The 25252-nt window shown below is 53.7% G+C and overlaps 1 protein-coding gene across 3 annotated transcripts; it reads right to left on the bottom strand.

The window, feature by feature from the left end:
* Positions 1 to 204: 204 nt before the first annotated feature.
* Positions 205 to 7405, bottom strand: Tnfrsf14 (TNF receptor superfamily member 14). Of its 3 annotated transcripts, XM_055615283.1 has the most exons (8): positions 6532 to 7402; positions 5703 to 5810; positions 5225 to 5350; positions 3949 to 4104; positions 3262 to 3352; positions 1467 to 1627; positions 734 to 765; positions 205 to 576 (listed from the first exon to the last, which is right to left on the bottom strand). In XM_055615283.1, the coding sequence occupies exons 1-8, from the start codon at positions 6581 to 6583 to the stop codon at positions 478 to 480; spliced, it is 825 nt and encodes a 274-aa protein (XP_055471258.1). In that variant the 5' UTR covers positions 6584 to 7402; the 3' UTR covers positions 205 to 477. The 3 variants fall into 3 exon arrangements, with proteins under 3 accessions (XP_055471258.1, XP_055471260.1, XP_055471259.1); XM_055615285.1 differs by lacking the exon at positions 1467 to 1627 and having other exon boundaries at positions 6532 to 7405; XM_055615284.1 differs by lacking the exon at positions 5703 to 5810 and having other exon boundaries at positions 6532 to 7403.
* Positions 7406 to 25252: the final 17847 nt, after the last annotated feature.

The following is a 25252-nucleotide window of genomic DNA, read 5'->3' as shown; positions in this document are numbered from 1 at the left end:
AGGGATGAAATCAAAGCCACAGAGTAGGAAGAAAAACCCACGGTTACCTTCACATCCATGAGGGTGATTGCTCCTCCTGCCAGCGAATGCCCCTCGCCAAGTGACCTCACGACACAGGAACAGGGTCGTGTGGCACAGCCACCATCACAATGACAGGTCAGACGAATGTTTGATGAGGCACAAAATGTGTACAGAGACAGGGCATGTAACAAAAATATTTATTTCCCATGTCAAGTAGAAAAAAAAAAAACTGCAGATAATTTAGAAAGTTTCTTTGAAGATGTGGGAATGGTGTAACCGCACATCATAAGGACCAAAATTCATCCCCAAAATCCCTTAAGAGGTTTGACATAGTGCTGTGTGCCTTCATCCCAGCACTTAGGATTTGGGTGGAGGGGCCCATGGGAGCAGGCCAGGGTATCTTCCATGCCTCCGAGGCATATGGAAGCTTCCCACCAGGGCATCCAAGGTGTCTTGTCACCCAGAATTCTCACAGTTGAAGGCTGGCTTCTCCTCAGTCACAGCAAGCCCCACCTCAGTGACTGGAAAGCTGACAGTGTTCTCCTGTCTGTCCCCCTGCCAGAGAAACCCAGGGTGAATCCCTGCCCCTCAGGCACCAGGCGGGGACTGCATGGGTCTCAGGGACATGTGAAGTCCAGCTATAGACCATGGGGTTGGGTCCTTCAGCCAGTTGGAGCCTCCTCCCTAATTCAAACACCCCTAGCAATGATACCTGGAAAGGCTCCAGCTCCCTGGCCTCTGGGCCTGTAACACAAAGACATCAGGTCATGGATAGGCTGAAGCAAGACTGGCCGGGGGAGATGAGCACACAACAATGGAGAACCCACATTCTGGCTTCCAACTGTGTGATCTACCTCCAGAGTCTGACCTACACTAAGAGAAGAGGAAGTGGGCTTTGGACATGTGTCACGACCCACAAGAGGCCCACCTGGAAAGAACAGGTCCGACCTTCCTGGAGGCCAAAGTCCACCACACTCCTACTTCACAGAGTTGGCAAACCAGTTTACCATGAGCAAAGAGGGGATGGTCTACCCAGCCCACCACAGAACCTAGGGAAGAGACCTCCCACACCATGGGCACCCAGCGGTGAGCTTCCTCACTGACAAGAGTGTGGCCTGCCTGGTCCTTGTTGGCTTTGCTTCCCTGAAGCTTGGCCCAGAGCTTCCCAGACCTGAGTTGGTCTGCAAGCTGGTCTTTAGTGCTGAGCTCAGCAGGCCCCAGCTGAGATGAGAGAGGAGGAAGACTGACAATGAAAGGAAGGAAAGAAGGAAGAGAGGGCAAAAGTAGAGGGGCTGAAGGAAGAAGTGAGGGCTTCCAGAGAGGCCACCCGACAGCTGAGCTCTGAGGAAAGCCTCTACTACTAGCCACTGTGCAGAGAGAGCCAAGCCCTGCGAAGACCCTGGGGCCACTCTTGGGAGCCTTAGAAGAAATGGGGTGTTGCTCACTGGTGTGCAGCCTTCTTTGCCTACAAATGATGATGAGGATTCCTAGCCCAGCTATCACAAGTCCCACAAGGATGAGTAAAATGAAGCTCCAGGAAATGGAGCAAATGGCATCTGTGCTGCTGGTCCCATGTTCCGCTTCTTTCTCAATCCATGATTTGCACCTAGGAGAGAGCAGTCATGGGACATGACATGGGCTGTGGGGATAGGTCATCAGCCTGAGCAATGTAGGGCTGGGGCAAGGTCCATGCAGTTCAGGGCTAATTGGTTGGTCAACAGCTCTGAGACAGGACTCAGGCTTTGTCACAGTTTTTAAGCCCTTTATGGGGAAACAGAGAAAGGAAAGAAATAAGAGATAAGGAAGAGAAGTGAAGGAGCAGGGTAGAAACATTAGCAAAGAAGAAAAGAGGAAGGAAGGGAGGAAGAGAGGAAGGGAAAGAAAGGAGAGAAAGGGGGAGAGAAAGAAGGGAGGGAAGGAAGAAGGGAGAGAGGGGAGGAGGGAGGGAAGGAAGTAGGGAGGGAAGAAGAGAGAGAGGGAGGATAGGAAGAAAGGAGGGAAGGAGGGAAAAGGAAGATAGGGAAGAAAGGAGGGAGGGAAGAATGAAAGAGGGAGAGAAGAAGGAAGAGAGGGAAAGAGGGAGAGAGGGAGGGAGGGAAGGAGAGAAAAAGGGAAGGAGGGAGAGAGGGAGGGAAGGAAGGAGGAAGGGAGGAAAAGAAGGAAGGAGAGGGAGGGAAGAAAGGAGGGAGGGAAGAAGGGAGAGAATGAAGGAGGGAGAGAGGGAGGGAGGGTAGGAAGAAAGGAGGGAGGGAGGGAAGGAAGGAAGGAGGGAGGGAAGGAGAGAGAGAGGGAAAGAGGGAGAGAGAGAGGGAGAGAAGGAAGGAAGAAAGGAAGGAAGGAGGGAAAGGGAGGGAGGGAAGAAAGGAAGGAGGGGAGGAAGGAAGAAGGGAGGGATGAGGGGAGGAAAGGAGGGAGAAAAAAGGAGGGAAGGAAGGAAAGAGGAAAGGAGGGAGGACAGGGAGGGGGTGCTAGGGCCAAGGCTGGGGACTGAACTGGCAGTGAAGAGAGTTGAGGACAGGGAGGATGGATTGCTGCTCCCTTCCCTCGGGAAGCCACACCTGGCCACCCAAGGAAGCCTAGCTATCCTCAGAGTTCTTATCAGAGACCCTGAGTTCTCAGGTTGGCTCTAGGGTCTGGGACCCACATTGAAGGGGTCCTGACTCAGGTGGAGAAGGGACCTCACCTGAGGACACAATTGTGGTGGTTTGAATGAAAATGGCCCCCATAGGCTCATATGCACTATTAGGAACACCTTTTGGAGTATGGCCTTGTTAGAGGAAGTGTGTCACTGGGCTTTGAGGTTTCTGATGTGCCAGGCCCAGTGTCACCCTCTCTTCTTGCTGCCTGCCAATCCAAACTTCATCTCCAGTAACGTGTCTTCCTGCACACTGCCGTGCTCCCCCCCCCCATGGTGATAATGGACTGCACCTCTGAACTCTAAGCCAGCTGCAAATAAATGTTTTCCTTTATCACAGTTGCCATGGTCATGGTGTCGCTTCACAGCAACAGAAACCCTAACTAAGACAATCATCTTACAGTGCCCATTCCAGCTCCAGAAGCACAGGAAGCCCCACATCTCTGGTGGGAACTGGCCACAGCCTGTACCGTCCTGGCTAAAGCCCCATGTTCTCTGCACTGGGGCTTCTGAGCGCAGCCCACCCAGGGTGCAGCTCAGCTGGGTTTGGGCACTCATCTCCCAGGGGAACAAGTGCTTCCTTCCACAGGGTGCAGGTCACCTACTTGGTCCAGGGCAGACATTCCTCCTGTGTCCCTCCTGGTGAAAAGCTCCCTGTTGGGCAGTTGGCACACACAGTGTCCTGGCTGTAAGTACCTGGGAGGTGGAGAAGGACAGGCAGAGGAACGTGGCTCAGGCTTGCAGGAAGCTGCCTGTTCTGGAGCCTTCCGGCACACAGTGCTCTGTGGCTGGAAGACAGCACCCTGAGAATGCGTGACAAGGGGTTGGGCAGTTTTAGGACATATGGACATGGAAAGGGCCTGATGTAATTACCCAGGGTTCCTTCCACCTTCACCCCACAAACGCTTTTGGGTGCCCTGGTCGGATGCCAGACGGAAGGCAGAGGCAGACCTCAGTCACATCCAGCTGAGTAATGGGGCTGGACACAGTTTACGCGACAAGTCGGGCTCCCTGCTAGATGTCCGAGCTGAGGCCACACAGCCGAGGTTAGACCAGAAGTGGCAGCCATTGGTGCTGCTCCTGCTCGCCTTCCCCTCTGCCTTCTGCCCTCTTCCTGAGTCTCAACAGCAAGGCTTTTCTCTGCCCTCAATCTTCCAGATTCCCTGGCTTGTCTTGCCCACCCCGCTGCCATGCTTTCTGCTCTGTTCCTAAGCTGGAGGAGTTCTAGACAGCAGGCAGCAGGGGCACTGGAACAAGGGAAGCCACCCAGGAGCCACCTGCAGCTGGCTTACCTCTCCTCTGCACCCTGTGTCCGGGAGGGCAGGTGGTGTGTGGCAAGCACATGGAGCAGTGGGCCCCCTCCTGGGTCTCACAGAAGTAGCCTGGGCTGCACCTGCACACAGTGTCATTCCGGCTGGAGCACTCCTGCCAGGTCACCAGGCCCATGTCTGCCATCAGAGACAGGGCAATGGGAGCACCAGCAAGGGACTTGTGGGGACACCCAGCCTCCAGCTGTCCCAGTGTACGCAATGTGTACACCTGCTCCTTTGATGGAGGCTCAAGGCTGAGCAACCACATGGGGTACCAGGTTTGTCCTATAAGGGGAGCCAGGCAAGGCCCAACGGTTCTGAGCACAGGCCTTCCTTGGTCTGGGACTGACTGGGTCACAGCGTGGTTGGGAGCCCGGAGCCTGGATTCTGGCCAAGTCTGAATCCTCCTTGCTTCTGTTTTCTCCTGTTCCAGGAAGCAGGACTCCCCACCTCTGTGCCCATGGCCCTGGGAGTGTGGAGTTGGTGGGCTGGGCCATCCAGTACAGTGCCATGGTGGCTCTTGGCGTCTGTGTCCTCATCAATGGGAAGGAGCCGCCTGCTGTCTCTTTCTAGGTGTGCGCCGACTGTTTTTAGGAAGTGTGTGAACAGGAGTGAGGCTGCCCCCATGAGGGCACTGTGTGTGGGTATAGAGGCTCACCCTCTGTGCGGGTGAGACCATCTCCATTTACACACTGTGGCAGACACAGGTCGTCCTCCGTGGGAGTGAAGACATGCCTTTGCACCCACTGTGTGTAAGCACACGGTCCCCTTGTGGGAGGAGTGATGCCATGTCAGGACAGGCACTGTGACACACACGGGGTCACCTAGGATGGTGTCTGGACAGTGTGGGGCTCTGATGGGAGCAGCAGTGCTGGCCACCTCACTGTCCAGGCCCAGGCAGCCAACAGGAGCAGGTGACCCTTTCATGAATTCGTTCATATGAATGGAAAAAGTAAGGAGCGCATTAATCCCCAGCAATGCTCAACTCCACATGAGAACCCTTCCCAAGCCAGAGACCGATGCATGGGAGAGCAGGTCCTCACCCACACCAACCTGGCTGAAGGGGAGAAGAAGAAGCAGACAGTGGGGTGAGAACCTCATTAGCCAAAACAGGAGTGGACACCCTGAGACCCTGCTCCCAGTAGTGGGAAGATCAGTCCTGCAGCTCAGTGAGTTTCCCCAGGTTCAGGGCCCTCTTCTAGAACCCATGCCTGAACTCAAGCGCCCCAGTGCACCCCACATCTGCAGGAACGCCTACCTGGATCACAGACTCCACAGGGCAGACACTTGCTCAGGCCATTTGCATGGGCGGTGTAAGTCTGCGGGGGGCAGGGGGCACACACTGTGCCTGTCTGCTCACTGCAGGGGTGCTTCACATGGTAACCTGCAGCCAGGGCCCACAGTTCCTCAGTGGTGGAGGCGGCCTGAGGAAGCCTGCCCTGCGCCCTCACCTAGTCCCCCAGTAGGAATATCACCGGCCCCAACAAAGGCCCCACTGCTTTCTATGTGCCCTTATGGGCCTCCTAAGTCACCCAGGCTCTGACCCCAGCCTCTTTCAGCCTCAGCCTCTGGTTACACTGGGCCTGTCCTATCCCCCAGGCTCACCCCCGGCATTGCAGCTTCAAAGGTCCCAGAGGCTGAGAAATGCACGCTGCCACGGACCACCCTGGCCTGAGGACCCAGAGGCCAGAAGGCTCAGGACAGGAGCCTCTCCCTGACACGGCACTGACTCCTACCTGGGTAGCACATAGGGCAGCACTCGCTGCCCACAGGGTACTCCTTCTCTCTGCACACGGGCTGGGCAGAGATGCAGGGCAGGAAGTTCAGAAGGAGACACAGGACACCTGGGAGGGATGAGTGTGGGAGGGGAGGATCTTCCCTCCATCCCTCCGCCCCCTCCCCCAGGCTGGCCCAGGGCCTCAGTTCTCAGTTCGTGCTCTGCTCCTTGCACGGGGGAAGCAGCCTCTCAGCGGCAGTGTCTTCATAGGACAGGCTTAGAGCCTGGGCCTGCCTAACCTCTCTTCTGCCCTCATTGTCTGACAGTGTCAGACCTGGCACAGCAGGGTCAGCTGGGGCTGGACTCAGGGGCTGCCAGCAGGGGCTGGGAGCAGGCTCTTCAGAATCTTGAGGGGGTCTGGTGACAGATTACTTGAGCAAACAGGAAACTCTGGCTCCTGTTAGCCTGCCCTGACTCCATCTTCCCTGGGGACAGAACTTATCCCTCAAGGACTGTGTATGATCTGCCTGTTGCTGCAGGGCCTGCCCAGAGACTCTTCAGGGGCCAGGGCCTGCCAAGGGCCACCATCCCTACAGGACCACCACCTGCTCTTGAGCCACAGCGGGTATCTGTGAGTCGAGCCCCAGAGCTGGCCTGCCTGTAGCCTCCCAGCCTGAGGGTGCCCTCAGTCGTCTCCAGAGATCTGGAGATCCAGGAACGAAGAGCCTGTGAGCTAGCTATCCAGACCGAGCCAAGGTCTGGGGACAGGAAATGTCTGGGGTGATCTGCAGCTGGAGTTGGGCCGGGGAGGACAGAGCTTGGGGACGGTAATGGGCTCAGGAACTCACCAGCCTGAAGGTGCTGTCTGTAGGGGCCACCCTCCACGGTGAAGACCCCCATCCTGGAGGAGGTTTCATTTTCTTCATCAAGACACTAGGGGCCAGGAGCCCCCTGGGCTCTGATCCTCACCAGCTCGCATCAGCCCCATCAGCAAAAAGTGGAAATGAAAGAGAAATGATGAGCTCTGCAAGCGGTTGGGGGGAGTGAGGCTGGGAGGGCCAGGCCCAGAAGACCAGACGGAGCCTCAGCCAACCACAGACACACTTGACAGGGACACCAACAAGTTCTCCTTTATATTGTCCCAGTCTGTATAGATACCCTGTGCAGGGCTATGTCACCCAGGTCACCGAAGTTTTCTGACAGACTGACATAGGAACCTCAGCCTCAGAGAACCCAGAACTTGATCCACTGACACACCTCCCAACCTACCCCTCACAAGACCCTCCAGCCCCCAGAAGCTTCTATCACCTCCCATGCCAAAGCTGTTCCCAGCATCACCCACTCACTGCCCAGTTCTTCAGAATACTCACGACTGAGCTTCTGAGCATGTGGGGCCCCAGGGACAGGAGCCAAGCCTAATCATCTAAGGGAGAGGCAAAGCTCCTTGTCATCTTCCTGCAGGCTGTGGGCCTCCCTGCCTGTTCCCTGAGAGGGAACAGCTGAGCAGTCTTATTTCCCTTTTGTGGATGAGGACGGGGCCTTCAAGTACTAGGGGGTAGAGTGCTGGGCCTCATGGTACTGAGCTCAGTAAGCCTGGAGGTGGGGTCTACTATAGACCTAGGCTCCAGAGAGGACCGAGCCGCTCCAAAGGAACAGAGCAAATCAAGCGCCTCAAGATCCTTTGACCTGCACTGTGCTCTGTCTCCCGTCTCTGACGGTTAAAATTTACCACACACGTTGCTCCACCCAGCCACCTCACAGGTTGGGCTGGCAGCCCAGCTCTAGGACTCTTTTCCTCATAAAAAAAAAAGTCCTGACCACACCTAGAACACTGTGAGCCTGTCAAAGTCCAGCTTCAACACGTAGGGGGAAAGACAGGAGATGTACACAGAGTAGGAGGATTAATTATTCTTCAGACTTTTTTCTCAGGGTTTACGACTTAATTACTTACACTATGGAGAAACTTCTGGCTCTTTTACTCAGGGATGAACAACAGAGCCCCAGCAAGGGCTCCGAGGCTCTGAGGCTCAAAGCACATTAACTCTTTATGAGCCAAAGAGAGAGAGAATCATGCATCCCCACACCTTGAATAGTATCAGTTCATACGTACATACATGCAAAGAATCAGACATGCACACACTCATACACACATTCAAGTGGGCCCCATTGTTCATGCACGTGAACATAGACATATTTACACACTCGTACATATGTATTCATGTAGACTTACATACAGACAATCAGACAGATGGACACACATTTGGTGGGTGGTGAATGGAGGAAAACTCCAATCACCTGGAGTTTTCTGCCCTGGGTTTTACACCATCTAAGACAAAGGTTCATTCAAGAATTGATACAATCATTACACAGAGATGAGCTGCGGTAGAACTACTGATTGTAGGTAAGTTCCTTCAGTATAACTATGTACACCTGCGCATTTTTATTATACGTTGAAAGCAGTGGTTTTAGCTAGAAGCTCATTATGAGTTCAAAGCAGAAGGGTTTTTTTTCTTATTTCAAATGTACATTATGTGTTCAAAGCGAAAGTTTTTTACGTCAAGGTTTTCCTAAGAAACACATGTCTGTCTTGTTTTGTATTGCTAACCTTTTCTTCTTTGTTTCTATATTCATATGGTCTCTTTCATCATGGTGTACACCTGGGCCTTATCCCTGCACTAAACCTAGAAGAAATAATTCCTGATTATTTGTTTCAATTTTGTTTTCCTTCTTGGTGAAGAGCTTCCCAGAGCTTTTAGCTAATTTGCAAGAGGGTAGAAGTTACTTGAATCAGTTCAGAAATCATCACGAGGAATTAGAAGATCATCTTCACAAGAGTTCACAGGAGAGAGAGTAGCAGGTCTGGAGCAATAGGCATGAGGGAGTCTCTATTCCACCTCAGGTATCTGAGACAGGCATGGAAAGGCAGTGTAGCAACAACAAGCAGTCTTGAGGGAAGATCCCTGGGGCTTTGCCTAAACCAGGGATACACTCATTTGCCAGCTGTGCAAAACAAAACAAAACAACAGAACCAAGTGGGCTGCCTCCAGGAAGTCCTCTTGCTTGCTTTTGCCAACCCAGCCTGCAATTGTTCCCAGCATTAGCCAGTCTGGAGGAACATGGCCTTGACCCACCCCTGATAGCTCTTTCTCGGTCCTGACTAGTTGTCCAAGTTTGGGTTACTATCTCTGTGATGAAGCACCGTGACCAAAGCAAGTTGGGGAGAAAAGGGTTTATTCGGCTCACACTCCCACATTGTAGTCCATCGCTGGAGGGAGTCAGGGAGGAACTCAGGCAGGGCTGGAACCTGGAGGCAGGAGCTGATGCAGAGGCCGTGGAGGAGTGCTGATTACTGGCTTGCTCCCTATGCTTGCTCAGCTGCTTTCTTACAGAACCCAGGACCACAGCCCAGGGATGGCACTGCTCCAAATGCAATGGGCTGGGCCCTCCCCATCAGTCACTAAGAAAATGCCCTTTGGCCAGATCTTATGGAGGCATTTCCTCAATTGAAGTTCCCTCCTTTCGGATGAGTCTAACTTGTATCAAGTCGGCATGAAACTAGCCAGCGCTCCAGAATTCCATCCCAAAGGGACAAAAAAAAAAAAAAAAAAAAAGAGAGTCTGCTGTATGTTACAGCCACCTGTGTGCCCCTGCAGTAAGTAAAAGCCACAGGAAGTGAAAGCAAACCCGGGACAGGGACATCCCATTACAAAGCTCCTGGCACTGCAGTCAGCCAGCACTGCCCATCTATAACCACTGAAATCCTTTCAGCTCTTCGACCCAGACCCTAACCCCAGAGGCCCCGAGGCCTCCTGCTGGCCGATTACCCACTCCGGGGGTTGGGAAGGGTACCCTGGGCACAGCTCTTCTCCCAGTTGCAGTTGGGAATCTAAGGCAGAGGAGATCTGATCACAGACACAGACGTCCATGACAAAGCTCTCCACAGAGGCGGAAGACCCAAGCCACGGATTCTCCCTAAATCCTCTCCCTGCCACCCAGCCGTCCTCTTGAGGACTGACCTCTGCAGGAGCTGCCGTCCCTGCTGTGGCCCTCCTGGAACAGGCTCCAGCATCTGGGATTTCCCCATGCTAGTTCTTCTTTCTGCTGTGTGGAGGGTGGGAAGTGAAGCTGTGGGAACAGTTTGGTCTCAGTCCTAGAAGAGGCAGGTGAGGTCTGAGTCACCTGAGTCACCAGTGTTCTCACTCGTCCACCATGCCCCAAGCTTCCCCAGTGAGGGAAACCATTCTAAAAGCCAGACTTCCGTGGCCCAGTGCTCAAGGCTCCTGCGGGATGTCCATGACAGATGGACTTCTGAAGGATGAAGAAGACATATCGGAAGGGCATTCTCTGTTAAGGGCACAAGTTGAACCATCAGGTCCACTGTTGGTGAGGCGTGCCAGGTGCCATTAGCACAGCCATGGCCACAGACACACTCTGTGCAGAGAGAGCTGTGTATTGTGTGGACAGAGGACAGAGAAGCTCCGAGGAACAGACTCTAAGGCTGTCCGGGAGGGAGCTGCTGAGAGGCAAGAAGGAAGGAAGCTAACCACCAGAAACGGAGCAGCGCTGGGCTGATTGAGATCCGGGTGGTGACTGCCACTCCAGATGTGGGGGGAGGGGGTGGACTGGACAGGGAGGCCAGCAGCCAAAAAGAGAACAGAGACCTATGGTCTGCTGGTCAGTCAGGAAGATGCTGACACAGTCAGCCACCTGGGGCTTTCCAGGGTGCAGACGCCGAGGCAGAAGCACGTGACAACCGCTCTTGGTCTCTACTCAGACTCTTTGGCCCCAAGGTCCAGGCTGCTATCCCAGACACCTTGCCATAGCTCAGTCTGGTGTTTACAGTAGCCCTCTCATCTCCCCTGCTCCTATTTAGCTTTGGCCACTTTCCTCTGGGACCCCCTGGAATCAGGAACCAGGGCCAAAGCCAACTGTCCACATCTGGCCTTTCTGGCCACTTCCTGCTGGCCCAGGTTCCAGGAACCACCTCCGTGGAAGTCCTTGAAGTCTACTCCTTCCAGCCACACTGCCCCTTCTTGGGCCCATAAATATACCCTCTCTCCACACTGGTGTCTAGGCAGGTCAGAGGGGCACAAGAGCTCCACACTCTCCCCTGTCCTCCACCTTTGCAGCGCCGGCTCCTTGCCCATCCACAGTCTGTGTCCACTCCTCCAGCGCCTCTTTGCGTCCAGCTCCATCCTCACAGCCCCCTTGACTCCCTGCATCCTGTCTGCTTGCTATCCCAGAGACTCCACTGGCCTCTCTCGCCTGTCTATTCCTCCGTAATGCTCCTCTGGCTGTAGTAGCAAGGATGCTCCAGCCAGCCTGTCTGCATCCTCCCAGCCTTCACAAGAAGCCCGAGTCCTTCAGTCTCTCACCACACACAGTGGCTCCCTGGCCCAGGTCACAGTGGCAGAGCTGAGCTTTGGCCCAATACTACTCCTGGGACAGCTCAAGGACACAGCCACAGAAGAGGGACCAGTGGGGACAGTTCTTCCGTTTCCTGGATCATTGGAACCCCTGACCTTTGGGAGGGAATTGGACCCAGGAAAGAGCCCCATGTCATTGATCTAAGGAAGTTTCTGGGAACGCAGGAGACCCTGGGCTCCAAACTAGGCAAGCACGGGCAGCACCTGCCCTTTACAGAGAGGGAAAGGGGCATCTGTGAAGACGGGTGGAGAGAGGCAAGGGTGCTCGCCTTGGGAAGGAGTGGCAGAGCACTCCCTGGAAGGAGCATCCTGAAGGCCAACACTGGCCACCCCATGAAGGCTAGGAGGACTGTAGATCATGAGCTCAGTGGACAGCCCTACTGTGTTGAGCTGCCCAGTGGGGAAACCTGTCTGGAAAATTGCTTGTAAGTAGGTAAGGAGGCTGTTTAAGTCCACTCCCAGTTTGATCCGGAAGGAGAGAGCCAAGAACAGGGAGTATGTGCAGCGATGCCCATGGCTGCCCTGGGAATGGTGGGGACACTAGAAACAGTCCATGTGTTCATGCAAAGAGAACTGGCAGAATCTGGTATGTTGGCACACATCTGTCCCAGTGCTCTTGGTGCAGACAGGAGGACGCTTGAGCTACATAGAGAACCCCCAAGCCAAACACACACACACACACACACACACAAAGAGACCCTGTCTCCCAAAGCAAAAGAAAGGAGTAAAAGAGAAGCGGTTACTTTGAAACTGAGGAAGCCTGAATCAACTGTTTTTAAACCTTGAGCAAGGCACGCCTTTCAAGAGAAGAGTCACGGGTTAGTATTGGTGGGGTATTGTGATCTCTGCACAGAGGCCTGGGGCAGGGAAGAGCTGAGCAGCTCATGATGCCTTGCAGTAGTCAAATGTTGTCTAGCATTTGTCTGGAAATTACTAGTCATCCACAGAGCAGAAAAATGTGACTGGATGCAGGATATTAGACCTCATGCTTCCTGTCACAATAAAGGCCAGTGTGCAGGGACAGGAAGCTGTGCTTTATTCAGAGAGCTGGCTATCTGTGAAGGCAGCCTTCTAAGACGGGAAATGTACACAGCACTTAAGACCACGTGTGCTCTTGCAGCAGACCCGAGTTTGGTTCCCAGCGCCCATACTGGGCAGCTCTCACCACCTGTTAACTTCAGCTCCACAGAATCTGATGCCCTCTTCTGGCTTCCACAGGCCCATTCACTCATGTGCACACACCCACACACATAAATAAATGATAAGATAAATCTTTAAAATATTAGCAAACTGAGTTTATAATCCCAGCATTGTGGGGAGGAGCCTATAAAAGGTCTCAGGCCAGCCTGAGCTCCACAGTGAGACTTCCTGTCAAAATAAAGCAGTAAAACCAGTCATGAAAGCAAAGGCACCAGTGGCGTGTTCTACACCTGTAGCTGCAGTGGTGGACTCTGTGGCTGGGTGTGCCATAGCTCTGGCTGTGAAAGCCTGCAAACCCAGAGGAAACGCAGAAGGTGTGACCTTGAGCAGGCAAACGCTCTGAGTCGATAGAAAACAACCAGTGCAGGAACGAGAGAAGCTTTGCGAGGACAGAGGACGTCTGCACTTGAGAGCGGGTTATGGAGGAAATGAGAAGCAAGCCACATATCAAGAAAAACCCACACAGTACACAAATCTCATTTCCAAAACATGCTTTAAATTCATATCATGCAATGGGAAGACCAACATGCTATTCAGTTTTCTATGATGGTAACAAAATGACAGAGATAATCAACTTTTTTTTTTTTTTTCCAGAGCTGAGGACCAAACGCAGGGCCTTGTGCTTGCTAGGCAAGCGCTCTACCACTGAGCTAAATCTCCAACCCCGAGATAATAAACTTTTAAAAAAGAAACTCTGTCTAGTACCAAGGTCCCTATGGCTTTGAAGCTCTCCTGAGACTGAGCATGAAGGCTGAATTCATGATGAAGGAGGTTTGACACATGAGAAGCAAAGAGAAAGGGACAGTGTGTCTCCTGGACTTTCTTAGGACTAACTTCCTCCCACGAGGCTCCCCCAGGTTCACCTCTCCCCAGTATGGTTCCAAGCTGTGCCTTCGGTTAGCATTTAGACTCTAAACTGTAACAACAAACAACCTAGTTTTTCCCTTTTTTGGGGGGTAAGATTTTATTTATTTTTATTTTATATATGTGGGTGTTTTGCCTGCATGTACGTATGTGCACCACACAAGTGCTTGATGCCCACAGAGTCCAGAAAATTGTTCCCCTGGTACAATTACAGAGGGTTGTGAGCCATTATGTGGTGCTGGGGCTCAGACCCCAGTCCTCTGTAGTAGCAGCCAGTTCCCTTAAGAGCTTCAGCCATCTCTCCAGTCCCAACAGCCTCGTATGTCTGCTTTTCTTTCTGTCTTTTTCTCTTTTTCCTTTCTTTCTTTGCTGGCCTGGAAATGGGTCTGTAGACCAGGCTGGCTTCAGACGTTCCTGCCTTCGCCTCCCAAGCGCTGGGACTAAAGGCATGCACCGCCGCCTGGCTCAGTCTCATTTTTCTTAACATAAAAAAAAAAAGAAAGAAAAGAATCCAGGCAGGAGAGGTGGCTCGGTGGTTAAGAGCACTGGTTGCTCTTCAGAGGTCCTGAGTTCAATTCCCAGCAACCATGTGGTGACTCATAACCATTTACAATGGGATCCAATGCCCTCTTCTGCCATACAGGCATACACACAAATGGAACACGCATGTACATAAATAACTCTTTTTTAAAATCCAACTTTACTGAAGAATACAAGAGACTCTGCACAGTTAGAGATGAGGAAAATTCAGGTTAAGACCACCACAGGGGCCTTCCCACCATCAGAAGACCCTGCCCCAACCCAGTGCCCTGAGGATGAGGGGCAATGAGAACTCACAGGGACTCTTGGTGAGGTGAGACATGGTGCAGCCACTTTGGACAACGGTGTGGTGAAATCTTACAGTTAGACTCATGCCATCCGTGTGACCAGCATGCCAATTCCCAGGCACATAACCAAGCTAAACACAGGTATGTGCACGAACATTTACAGGTACCAGAAGCAGGGCTGGAGAGACAGAGAGTGGAGAACCGGCTGGATCTGAGTTTGGCTCACTAGTTCTCGCTGGGCATGGTGGCACGCGTCTGTAATTCCAGTACTGAAGGGTCAGAGATCAGATCCAGGGGGTTCAATGGCCAGACATTCCTGCTAGAACAGCAACCTTCAGATTTAATGAGAAACCTTGTCTCAAAAAGTAGGGTAGAAATTGAAAAAATTCCCATCTCTAAACAGTCTGGACATTGGGCTCAGAGTATAAATTCTGAAGCCCTGTTCCCAGGAGCTAGGGAAACAGCTCAATTAATACCAGTAAAGAACTTTTAAGTTTGATTCTATGAACATGTACACCCACTCCCACACCCCTCCCCACACACACACAAGGATGGGGAGCGCCATGGCTGACACCTGAAGAGTGAGTGTGAATCTTCTCATCAGTGCCCTCAAAACTGTTCCCCAGGGAGCTCATGGAGAGCACCACAGCTCATCGTTTCTACTTTCACTTCTTCGTGGCTTGAACGTCTCTGCCAGACATTGTCCCTTTTACCAGAAAATAATTTGCAAGCAAAGGATGAACACTCATAGCCCTGTGAATCCTGAACCACCAGGAAGACCCAAGAGGCCATGCTTTTCCCGGCCAGGGCCCAGTCAGCAGTTAGGGCCAGCTGCCGCATAGCCTGCTTCCACAGGTAGGCAGGCTTCTTCCTCCTCACCACCCTTTAGCCCTGGGCTTGGGGATTCCTGTCTAGCCTTTACACCCAGAGGCCATCTCCAGGACGGGTACATGGACATTCATATCCCTGTGATTCCCAATAACTGGAAAGCGGAAACAACCAAGTATCTGTTATTTTTCAAAAATAATAAAGTCCCCAGGCCTGGTGGCACACGCCCGTAATCCCAGCACTTTGGGAAGCAGAGGCAGGTGGATCTAGTCCAGGACAGCCAAGGCTGCACAGGGAAACCCTGTCTCAAAAACAAAAACAAACAAACAAAAACATTTTTTGAAAATAATGGGAAATGTGCTTTGCACTCGTGTGTCAAAAACTTATGAATGCTCAGAGTAGCAGAGGCAGGTGGACCTCTGTGAGCTCAAGGATAGCCTGGTCTACAAAGGGAGTCCATGACAGCCAAGGCTACACAGAGATACCCTACATCAGGGGGGAAACAACAACAACAACAACAACAAAAACAAACAAACAAACAAAAAACACTGCTATGGCCCCATCCTTCAGGCGTCTGAGCCAGGAGGAAAAAGAATCTCAGGCCAGGCTGGGCTATGTAGTAAGACTCTATCTCAAAATAAATAAAATCCTTACATGTCTTAAAAACTTGTTATTATTTTTAAGCACGTATCTGTGCATGTGTCTATGTGCAGATATGCACACCTGGGTGTCGTGGCCTCAGATCTTCTGGAGCTGGAGTTGCAGGTAGTTGTGGACTCCCAGATCTCCTGCAGGAGCAGTATGCATTCCTAACAGCTAAGCCATCTTTCTAGCACCATATTTAAAAGAAAAATAAACCAGGAAGGACCCTGATGTGGCAGATCTGTCTTTACGTGACCCAGTCAACACTGGCAAGACCACCTTCACAAGGGTGCCCGACAGCTGTCCAGACTGTCTCACAATTTACCAGCAAAGACAAAAAGAGGAAAAGAAAAGAGGAAAGAAGACGTGGGCCTTGGCCCCTGGCTCAGCTTAGCTCACAGGCAGTTTCCTCAGGCACAAAAGGGAAGCTAGGGGAGGGCAAGGGCGAAAGCTCTGACAGCTGCACTTCCTGCTGCCTGCTAGGCTGAGGGTTCTTCTCAAAGTCAAAATAAGAGCTTATTTTCCACCACAAGAGGTTTTCTTTCTTACATAAACAGGATCATGGAACATAATTTTACAGAGAAAATACTGAATATGTAAAAATATTGACGTGGAGCAAGGCCTTAGTAGGGGGCTTTCCTGTGTCTGAAGGAAAGCATCCCCTCCCACAACAATAACTCATTCAAGTTATTCACACAATCATTTTCTCACGAGTGAATTCACTTCATCAGGCCCTCACTCATTCACACTCCCACCCTCCCAAACACTCAGCATTCATGGGGCAGCCCAGAGGCTTCAGTAACGTGCTAGCTAACTCTGGACTCAGTCCATCCTCATGGGGGCATATTGTCCAGACCTCCATGGCCTCGGAGCAGCAAAATCTAGGATCACCACGCCGGTAGAAATCATGGCACCAGGGCAGTGCAGAGACAGAAGGCATGCGGCCAGTGTTCCAGGAGAGTCCTGTGCTCAGTCAGCTGGGCTAGAGGTGGCCTAGGTCTCACCAGCTTCAGTCCAGCTGCGGGGCAGCTTCCAGGGTCTCTCAGCACCCTCTCTCCGTAGTGGGCTCTGCCCTTCAGAATCGTCAGGGTAGGCCCTGCTGAACATATCCCCTGTGGACTGACGTCATGGACCAGGACACACCTTGGAATCTTGGAATTCCTGACTGGAAGCTATGGTATATGACAGCTGCTCGCCCAGCCAGCCAGACCCTAGCCCGTCCCACATGTGCCCTGAGAGAATAAGCCCTGTGAGGATGCGACAGCAGCCCCAGGCAGCAGCCTCTGAGCATCCGTGCAGGGTGGACTTCAGCTGAGAACCCTGGGTGCCAAGCAGATGTGGGCTTGGCTGTCCCTCAGCGACCCGTGATGGACTTCAGGCCTCAATCCTGTGTCACCCCAAAGTCCTCAGATACTGCTCCTCAGACTGTGCCCAAACAAGAAATGCTGTCAATCCCTGCCCCCAACACACACACACACACACACACACACACACACACACACACACACACACACACACGAGTGGCAGACAGGTTCTGGGGACTATGAACCAGCCATCCAACTTCCAACCTGCTGCTAAATTGGATAGAGATTGTTTCTCTAGCCATCTGCATGGCTAGAAAAGCCTCACCCCAAGACAGAAGCCCCAACAAGGTCAGGCAGGTCCCCTATCCCAGGTACTGTTCTATGTGAGAAAAATAAAAGGTTCCTGAGCCAACTGGGCCTCGCCTCAGTCCTGGGCTTCTCAGGTACCAACAGCCCTGCTCTGTTTATAACCCATTTGTAAAGTGCCTACTGTGTGCTGCATATGGGCCACAGGAGGCTCTCAGGCTGGCCTCTCCCTGAAGACACACATGCTAATAGGTGGAGTGCCAAAATGTGTAGGTGAAGTGGGGCACCCAGGGGAGCGGCTCAAACCACATGGATACAGGAGGCTCAAGGACACACAAGGTAGCCAGGGACTATTCAAGGTCTCTCTCTATGTGAAGACACAAAGGCTTCCGTGAGCCTCTGCCAGGTCATGCTGGGTGCTGTGGGGTCTCCACAGGGCCAGGGAATTCCCCAGATAGGTGACTGACTTCTTTGAATTTCCATCTACCCCAGTCAACTTTCCCAGAACCTGGGAAAGAACCATTTCCTCCCTCCTCAGCCTAGTGCTGAAGTGTGACCGCTGGTAGCCGCTGAAAGCACCCAATGTCCGCTTGGGAACCTGGAGCTCAGGCCTTGTGTGGGAAACCCTGCGGGGGTGGGGAAGCGGGGAGGTGGGGGATGGGGGGTGGGGGATGTCTTTCCTTTGGGCTATAAATAGGTGGATGCAGAAACCACTAGAGGGCAGCAAAACCCAAGCCTGGCTACTCTCTTCACCTTTCCGCCTCACAGCAGGAGAGGTTTGGCACTGTAGCGGCTGTGTTTACTTAAGAATGCCATAACCCTACCAGAGCCATGGTAATACAGGCTTTTAATTCCAGCACTTGGGAGGCAAAGGCTAGCAGACCTCTGAACTCAAGGCCAGTCTGGTCTACAGAGCAAGTTCAAGGACAGTCAGGGCTACACAGAGAAACCCTTTCTTGGAAACAGAAAGAAGGGAAGGAAGGAAGGAAGGAGGGAGGGAGGGAGGGAGGGAAAGAAGGAAATAAGGAAGGAAAAGAAGGATGCCACATTTCTCCCACCATGGGGAGAAGGGAAAGCGCAGGGCTCCCCTCTCAGATACTGGTCTTCATGATCACAGATGCTGGACAGGGTCAGGGAATTGAGAGGAATTAGCACCTACCAAGGAATAAAGAAAAGGAGGCAAGGAGTCAAAGAGCAGCTCTGACTGAAGCAGAGAGCCCCCTGCCACCTCCACTTGACTTCCAAATGTCATGTGGCTCCATGGACAGGTGGTGTTCCCCCCTGAGATGAGGGGGATGTGCTTTACCCCTGGGGCGATGAGGAGGATGACAGCACAAGGAGTGAATACCCACCATGGCTACTGGTGCAGCTCACAGGGGGAGGAGCAAGCATGGCCGAAGGCATCCCCAAGGGACTTTCCAGTCATTTGGACTCAAAGAAGTGGACTGTGCTTTAACCACAGAATCAATGACGAAGCCAGCAGGACAAGAGCCCAGCAAGCCCTCAGCACAGGCCCAGCCCGGGGGGTACCAAGGCCTCTGGCCTAAGTGGGTCCTCGGGACCTCAGGTTGACGTCAGCCTCGGCACAGATGACACATGACTCTGAAGACCGCTGACCAGTGCCCAGCTGTGCCTGCTCTGAAGTATGTGCTGTGTGCACACATACACACACCTGCCATTACCCGAGGGAGGCCCAGATGCAGCCCCACACTGCTGGAACGCTCGGTGCACGGCATGACGTACGGCACTCGTCCCCCAGCCTTGTTCCTGAATAAAACATGGGGCCCGAGATAGCCTGGAAGAAGCAGGACCCAGCTCTGGTCTGGCTGGGAAGGTCACGAAGCTGCTCCTCACACATCCATCTCCCATGAAATGATGGCCTCACCCGCCCGCCATGGACAAGCCAGACAGGGTACAGCCTTTGCAACACAGAAATCCAGTGCCCCTGCACCCTTTCTCCAATATGAAGACTGTGGTGGTTCAGGGCCACTGTCAGGGCAGCTATCCCTCACCTGACCACGGTGCAGGCCTGCGCTGAAGCCAGTCAGGACAGCAGGACAGAGTCCAGCCACAGAAAGAGCCACGGCAGCAACCTTGGCCTTCACCTCTGATTCCAAGGGCCTGGTGCCACAGCCACCAGATCTCCATCCTGTCCCCTGTGGACAGGGGCTGCTCCAGCACGCTGCACTTGGGTGACAGCAGGGATCTCCTGTCAGCGAGGTTAGAGCTTGGTGCAGAAAGAAAGCCAGGGCGGCTCTGACCTTCCTTTCCCGATCCCCTCTTCTATGTAAGTAAGAGGAGGGGGCCAGAGGTGTGTGAACCAAGGCGGGGGCCACAGCCAGCCACCACCCCCACCAGGCTGAGGTGTCCAAGGATGCAGCCTCCCTGTCTGCGGCTCTGGCGGGGCTACTGCTGCCCCACCCCACAAACCTCCATCAGGAGATCCCAGGCTGCCTCCGGGTCCCTGATGGACCTGCACTGCAAGCACCAGGCTCACGCTTCACTCCTGGAGTCTGAGACTCCGTAAATACCCAGAACGGGAAGCTACTGTGCCTTTTCGGCGGTGGGGGTGAGAGGTTGGTGTGGGCTCTCGTGCTTTCCCACGCCCAGGAGCCAATGGGGATCTGGGATTGGACAACAGACCATGAACCTTCCCACAGAGGGGCTGGGCCATTCTCCTTCAGCAGTGAGGGGTGGAGATCAGCAGAGACAATGTCCTGGGCTGCGCGGAAGTCCCGATACTGGGCTCCTTGCCCTCAGATCTTACCTTCCATGCCCCCAAGAAAGTTGTGACTGCCTTGCACAGTGCAGCAGGATTTCAGAGATGAGTGTCACCAGCAGCTTCTGCCCTGGCCCCAGCTTCCTACTGGAAAGTCGAAGGACAAGTGCCCTCTTGTTGTCCATCTGACCATACAACTTGTCTGAGGACATGGACATACACACTTAATATTTTTGTTTTTATTTTTTTGGTTTTTCGAGATAGGGTTTCTCTGTGTAGCCTTGGCTGTCCTGGATTCACTTTGTAGACCAGGCTGACCTCAAACTCACAGAGATCTGCCTGCCTCTGCTGAGATTATAGGTGTGTGCCACCACACCTGGCTGATTAATCAATTTTTTAATGACTTCAGGAATAGCCCTAGAAATGTCAAAACCATCATTCCCAGAGGTCCCTAGCCTCCTCTACCACATGCTCAACATTCCAGTGGTCACTTTCTTCAGGAAACCATATCCCTCTGCCAGGCTAGTCCTTACGGTAAAAAGTCGCCCTAGTGTTGGTCAGGTAGCTAGCTCCTAGAGGAAGGGGGGCCCTCTCTCCTCCCCTCAGCATCTCTGTGACTTGGGGAATTGCTCCCTTCTTTTTTTGTCTGGTTTTTGCTTTTGGTTTTTGGTCACGTGGGCCAAGCTGGCTTTGGACTCACTGTTGCCAAGGATAACGTTAAACTCCCGATATTCCTGCCTCCTGACTGCTGAGATTACAAGTGCACCGCTATACCCAGCGTGGTATTTCTGAGCAGGCAAAGTTGAGAGTCTCTTCCCCTTGCCCAGAGATGGGGTGTTTATGCTCCTCCTACCAGACAAGGTGCCTGAGGTGTGCAGAGAAGGCCTTGTCCAGACATGAGCACCATGCCCCTGTCCCTCACCCTGAGTGGCAGGTTGGGTTGCTGAGAGGGTAGGGTCAAAGTGAATGTTGGGAGTGAGAACAGTGTGGGCAAGCCAGGGAGCAAGGAAGCGTGCCAGCCCGTGTGGCTCTAGGCAGCACGTGTGGCAGGAGGAGAGAGACAGGGCAGCCCAGTGATGGCAGAGGCAAGAGCAGAGGCACTGTGCCAGGCAGAATGGCAAGAGTGTGCAGGGCCTTCCTGGGAGTCCTTTTGGATGAGTGACGGAGCCCAGGAACGGTGCCAGTCTTGGGCAAAAGGGAGGGGTGGCGACCTGTGTAGATCTATAAAGCTGTGGTGAGGTCCCCAGCTCTAGGGACATGCTGGACTCTCACCGCTCAACAGGGAGGAGCCTCCCCGTGCACTTGGTCTGGCGTGAGGGTGGCCAGGTAGGCTGTGGTAGCCGCTTCGCCTGCCCCCCCTGCCTGGAGGCCCTGAATGGCCGGGCGTCTTTTGTGGGAGAGCAGCTGGCGCCCAGCCCTTTATGTGGGGCTGTGGGAAAGTCCCCGGGCCAGCCTCTCACAGCCTCTCAAAAGCTGGGATTATCTCTAGCCAGCAGGACAGCCTCTCAAGGACCCTCCCCAGGAAGGTTGGGGGCAGGGACACCCCCATGAGGGTCTGTCCACCAGGCTCTGGCCCCAGAAGCCCTCTGGCCAGGAAATGTTCTTAAGAGGAAAGACCCCTGAGCACTGTACCCCTGCCCCCCCCCCCCCAGCCACCCAGGCTTGGAAACACCCAGGCTCACTGCACAGGCTGCCAGGGGCAGCAGAGGCCTTGCACCCACCTGAGTCCTAGCTCTCTCTTCTCTCCACCCTAGGCAGGCCCACAGCCAGAGGCTCGGCAGGGAGAGGTACACTTTGTTAACACATACAGCACACAAGCTGAGCAGAACGACCCCGCCTCGCTCAGAGTTGGGGCCTGGAGAGGATCACATGTGGCTGTCCGCCTGTCACTCTGGACTCTCCCTGACTCACCTACTACACCCCAGTCCAGAGCACAAGTATGTGTCAACCACCGGGAAACCAAACAAAGATCCTGGCAGTGCCAGGCTCAGGAAAGTAGCTCTCCAGCAGCCCTGATTCTAAGGCCACTCTAAAGTCTCCTCTGTCTACCAGGCTTCCCAGAACACAGCTGGGCTGGGGCCACCATCAGCCCCATTCCACAGATGAGAAAACTGAGGCCCAGGCAGTTCAACCTCTATAGTGGCAACTCATGGCTTTGAACTCTGTACTCACAGCCCTGTTAGACCCATGGGTAGGGCAGGAGGCAAGCCTCCTTTAGAGTACCCTCCTCACACTTTTAGTGTGACACAAGAGCTGTGAGAACTCCAGGGCACTCAAGGCCAGATGTGCTGACATCCACCGGGGTTGCCAGGGAGCTGTTGCCGCTGCCCGGGGCCTCAAAGGCCACCTAGTGGGGGAGCCCCCACCCTGCCTGCCCTGAGGACTGCTCCCCAGATGGCCTCTGGGGCCAGGAGCTTGGCTCACAAAGCCCAGGCGGCCCCATGGCGAATGAGTTTGTTGCCGCGCACGCGCCTTTTGTGGGGGATGAATGTCTAAGGCAGGAGTAGGGTGTGGGAACCCACCCGGAGCGGGCCTCCCGCCCAAATTATTCATTCATTCATGTTCTCTCCGTCTGTCTACTTGCCTCTCTCCGTCTCTATCTCTCTCCTCTCTGCCTTTCTGTCTGTCTGTCCTCTCTTTCTCTCTCTCTCTCTCTCTCTCTCTCTCTCTCTCTCTCTGTGTGTGTGTGTGTGTGTGTGTGTGTGTGTGTGTATGTGTGTATGTTGGATGCACCCTAGAAAGAAGACAGAACCAGCCTTAGGTGCTGCCTTGGCACTCTTCGGCCCCACCATGTGGCCTCAGGTAGACATACGGGGCTCCATGCAATACAGAAATGTCTGCCTCCCTTCTCCCCATCGCCTGCAGAGAAGCAGGAAGCGGGGCTGGCAGGGCTGCTTGCTCTCCTGAGAAAATGACTTTAGGGTGGAGATGCCAACGTCTGCTCAGGGCACCTGTGGAAAGAGTAGGGAACTATGAGACCAACTTGGGCATTTCCAGGTGGAGTCTCAGTCCTGGGAGTGGGCTAGGAGGCTAAGGGAGGAGGCCCTCCAGATCTGAGCAGCAGCTCGAGGCCCCTCTTTTGCCCAGTCCCTTCATCTGTCCACTCCACACTCTGAGACCAAGCTCCAGAACCTGGCACCTAGGGGTCACTTATCAAAGCGAGTAAGTGGGCACTGCTCTGTGGGAGATGGCCAGTCTGCCCTGCATCCTCCTGTGCTGGAAGCTGGAGGAGCTGGCAAAGCTCCCTCTACCATTGTCTGCATCTGTGCTCCAGGGCCCAGGAGACCCCACTCACCCAGTGCTGTTGGGGGTGCCGGACAGAGGGCCTCGGGTGTGGGTCCTCTATGCTGGTTATGGAGAGCCTCACACTGGCCCAGAAGCCCTGTCTCTCAGAGCTGGTCCTGGCTGCCCAATGGGAACATGAGCTGGGAGCCTCGGAGCACCTCAGGCCCCAAGAGGGAGTTGGAGTTGGACATCAAGAGAGGGACTAGGAGCCAGGTGTGGTGGCATACACCTTTAATCCCAGTCCTCAGGAGGCAGAGGCGGGGGATGTCTGCGTTTGGAGGCCAGCCTGGTCTACAGAGCGAGTTCCAGGACAACTGGGCTACACAGAGAAATTCTGTCTTGAAAAAAAATACAAACAAACAAAATGGAGGAAAGAAAGAGAGGTGTATTGATGGGTCAGGATGAAGTATTCACTGGGTTATGGCTGAGTCCTATCTGTATCTCCCTAGATGGTAGAGTCTCCCAGAGACACAGTCTGACTGAGTTTGGGTCCTGCCCAGCTCACATATTACCAGCAGGGTGGTGGTGGGGTGGTAGTGGCGTGTGTGTCAATATTCTGCTAGCCAAGGTGGCAGAAGAGACCTCCCATCAGGGCCCTAGAGTCCCCATTCTACGGCATCCTGGGGACTTGCTCTGCTATGGAGGCCATCCCAGGCATTGCCCAGGCCCCCCAATCCCTGACAGGCCCTTGGTCTTCTGCCTATGTTTGGGTGTGATCAGCTGTCATCGCCCAAAGGCCTTCTTGCTTCTTTACAGCTGCTACTCACTAGATTATGAGTACACTAACTACTCACTAGCTGCTAGATTATGTTCCCCTCTGGAAGCAGGGTGGCCCATGTTTCTTCAGGCGGTCCCTGTGACCCTGAAAATCTGAGGGGCTCCATCCTCTAGCTGGAGATGGGCAACAGGAACTTCTAATGCTGGAGGCCAGGACTGGGGGCAACCCCACACCCTAGGAAAAGAGCTTCAGGAACCTCCTGTGTCCTTTCTGCCAAGGCCCAAGGCTTCCCCTTCCTGCCTCAACCCCAGGCCCTTCCACTCCAACCTGAGCCACCATCTGGCAGTTTGGCCTTGAACTCCTCTGTGCCTTAGTTTGTCTACTTGTCCAATGGGTATGATGGTGCTGGACCTCTGGAGGCAATGCCACTTGGTGTAAAGCAGCTGGTCCTCCAGTGGAAGTCCACATGCCAACCTCATGAGAGTGAAAAAGTAAAAAGTCCTTGGAGTGGGAGTGAGGACAGCTGTTTCCTGTAAAGGCTGCAGGACTACTCTAGTCTGGGTGGTGGTGCCTCCCTGACCGTCCTCTGGTCTGCATCAAGGTAGGCACAGGTGAGGGATGGCCGCACACAAGATATCATCAGCTACCCCGATGTTTCAGCCTCACACCTGTGTCAGATGACAGAACATTCTTATTTGGATGTTGGTTGCTTCAGAATGCAAATACCATTCTTGGAGGGCAATGGGGCCCTGATACTCCACACTTGCCAGCTACCTGCCTCTGACCCCCTAAACCAACTGAGGGAACCCACCATTACCCCCACTTTGCAGATAAGAAAACTGAGGCAGAAGTGTGTGTTAAATGTGGTGCAATGGGCTGCATAGCTGGGGATGAGACAAGGATGGTGTCTGGGGAGGGTTCCATATCTTGTCTCAAGACTGAGCCGAGGGTGGAACACGGCCTCTGGCCTAGGCCTGACGGCCTGCCTCCTTGGCTGTGTCACCGTGCTCCTCTAGACCACAGTTCCCACACTGTGGTGGCAGCGGCCGCACGGGAAGCGTGCCCAGCCCGCGGCATTAGTGCCGGGGCCTGCTTCTGAATGAACGAGGGCGGCGGCGGGGGGATTGAGGAGGGCAGCTCCCAAAAGACCATCTGGCTCCATGTTATAATAGAGCAATAAAGGGCTCATCTGCTTTTCAGGAGTTGGGAAGGAACTGCCTCTGCACCACAGTTACGAAGCAGCTTGGGCCTGCGACCCCAGCACCACTCTGGTCCATGGTGGCTGGTGGATAGAACGTGGCCACGTGAGCCAGATAGACCCTCGTGCTGCCCGGAGAGCATCCGCCCCAGTTTTCCCACCACCCACCTCGTTGTCCTGAGCCCCCTCCCCCTTTGGCCACCTAAGGCAGGTTGAGGTGGGCAGAATCTGCTTTGGAAGCTCCGGGGAAGG

The sequence above is a fragment of the Psammomys obesus genome, unplaced genomic scaffold (genome assembly GCF_907164565.1).
Source record: "Psammomys obesus unplaced genomic scaffold, mPsaObe1.curated_primary_1811, whole genome shotgun sequence".
Taxonomy (NCBI): Eukaryota; Metazoa; Chordata; class Mammalia; order Rodentia; family Muridae; genus Psammomys; species Psammomys obesus.
The sequence above is the reverse complement of the archived record's forward strand: the minus strand, read 5'-3'. Positions and strand labels throughout refer to the sequence as shown.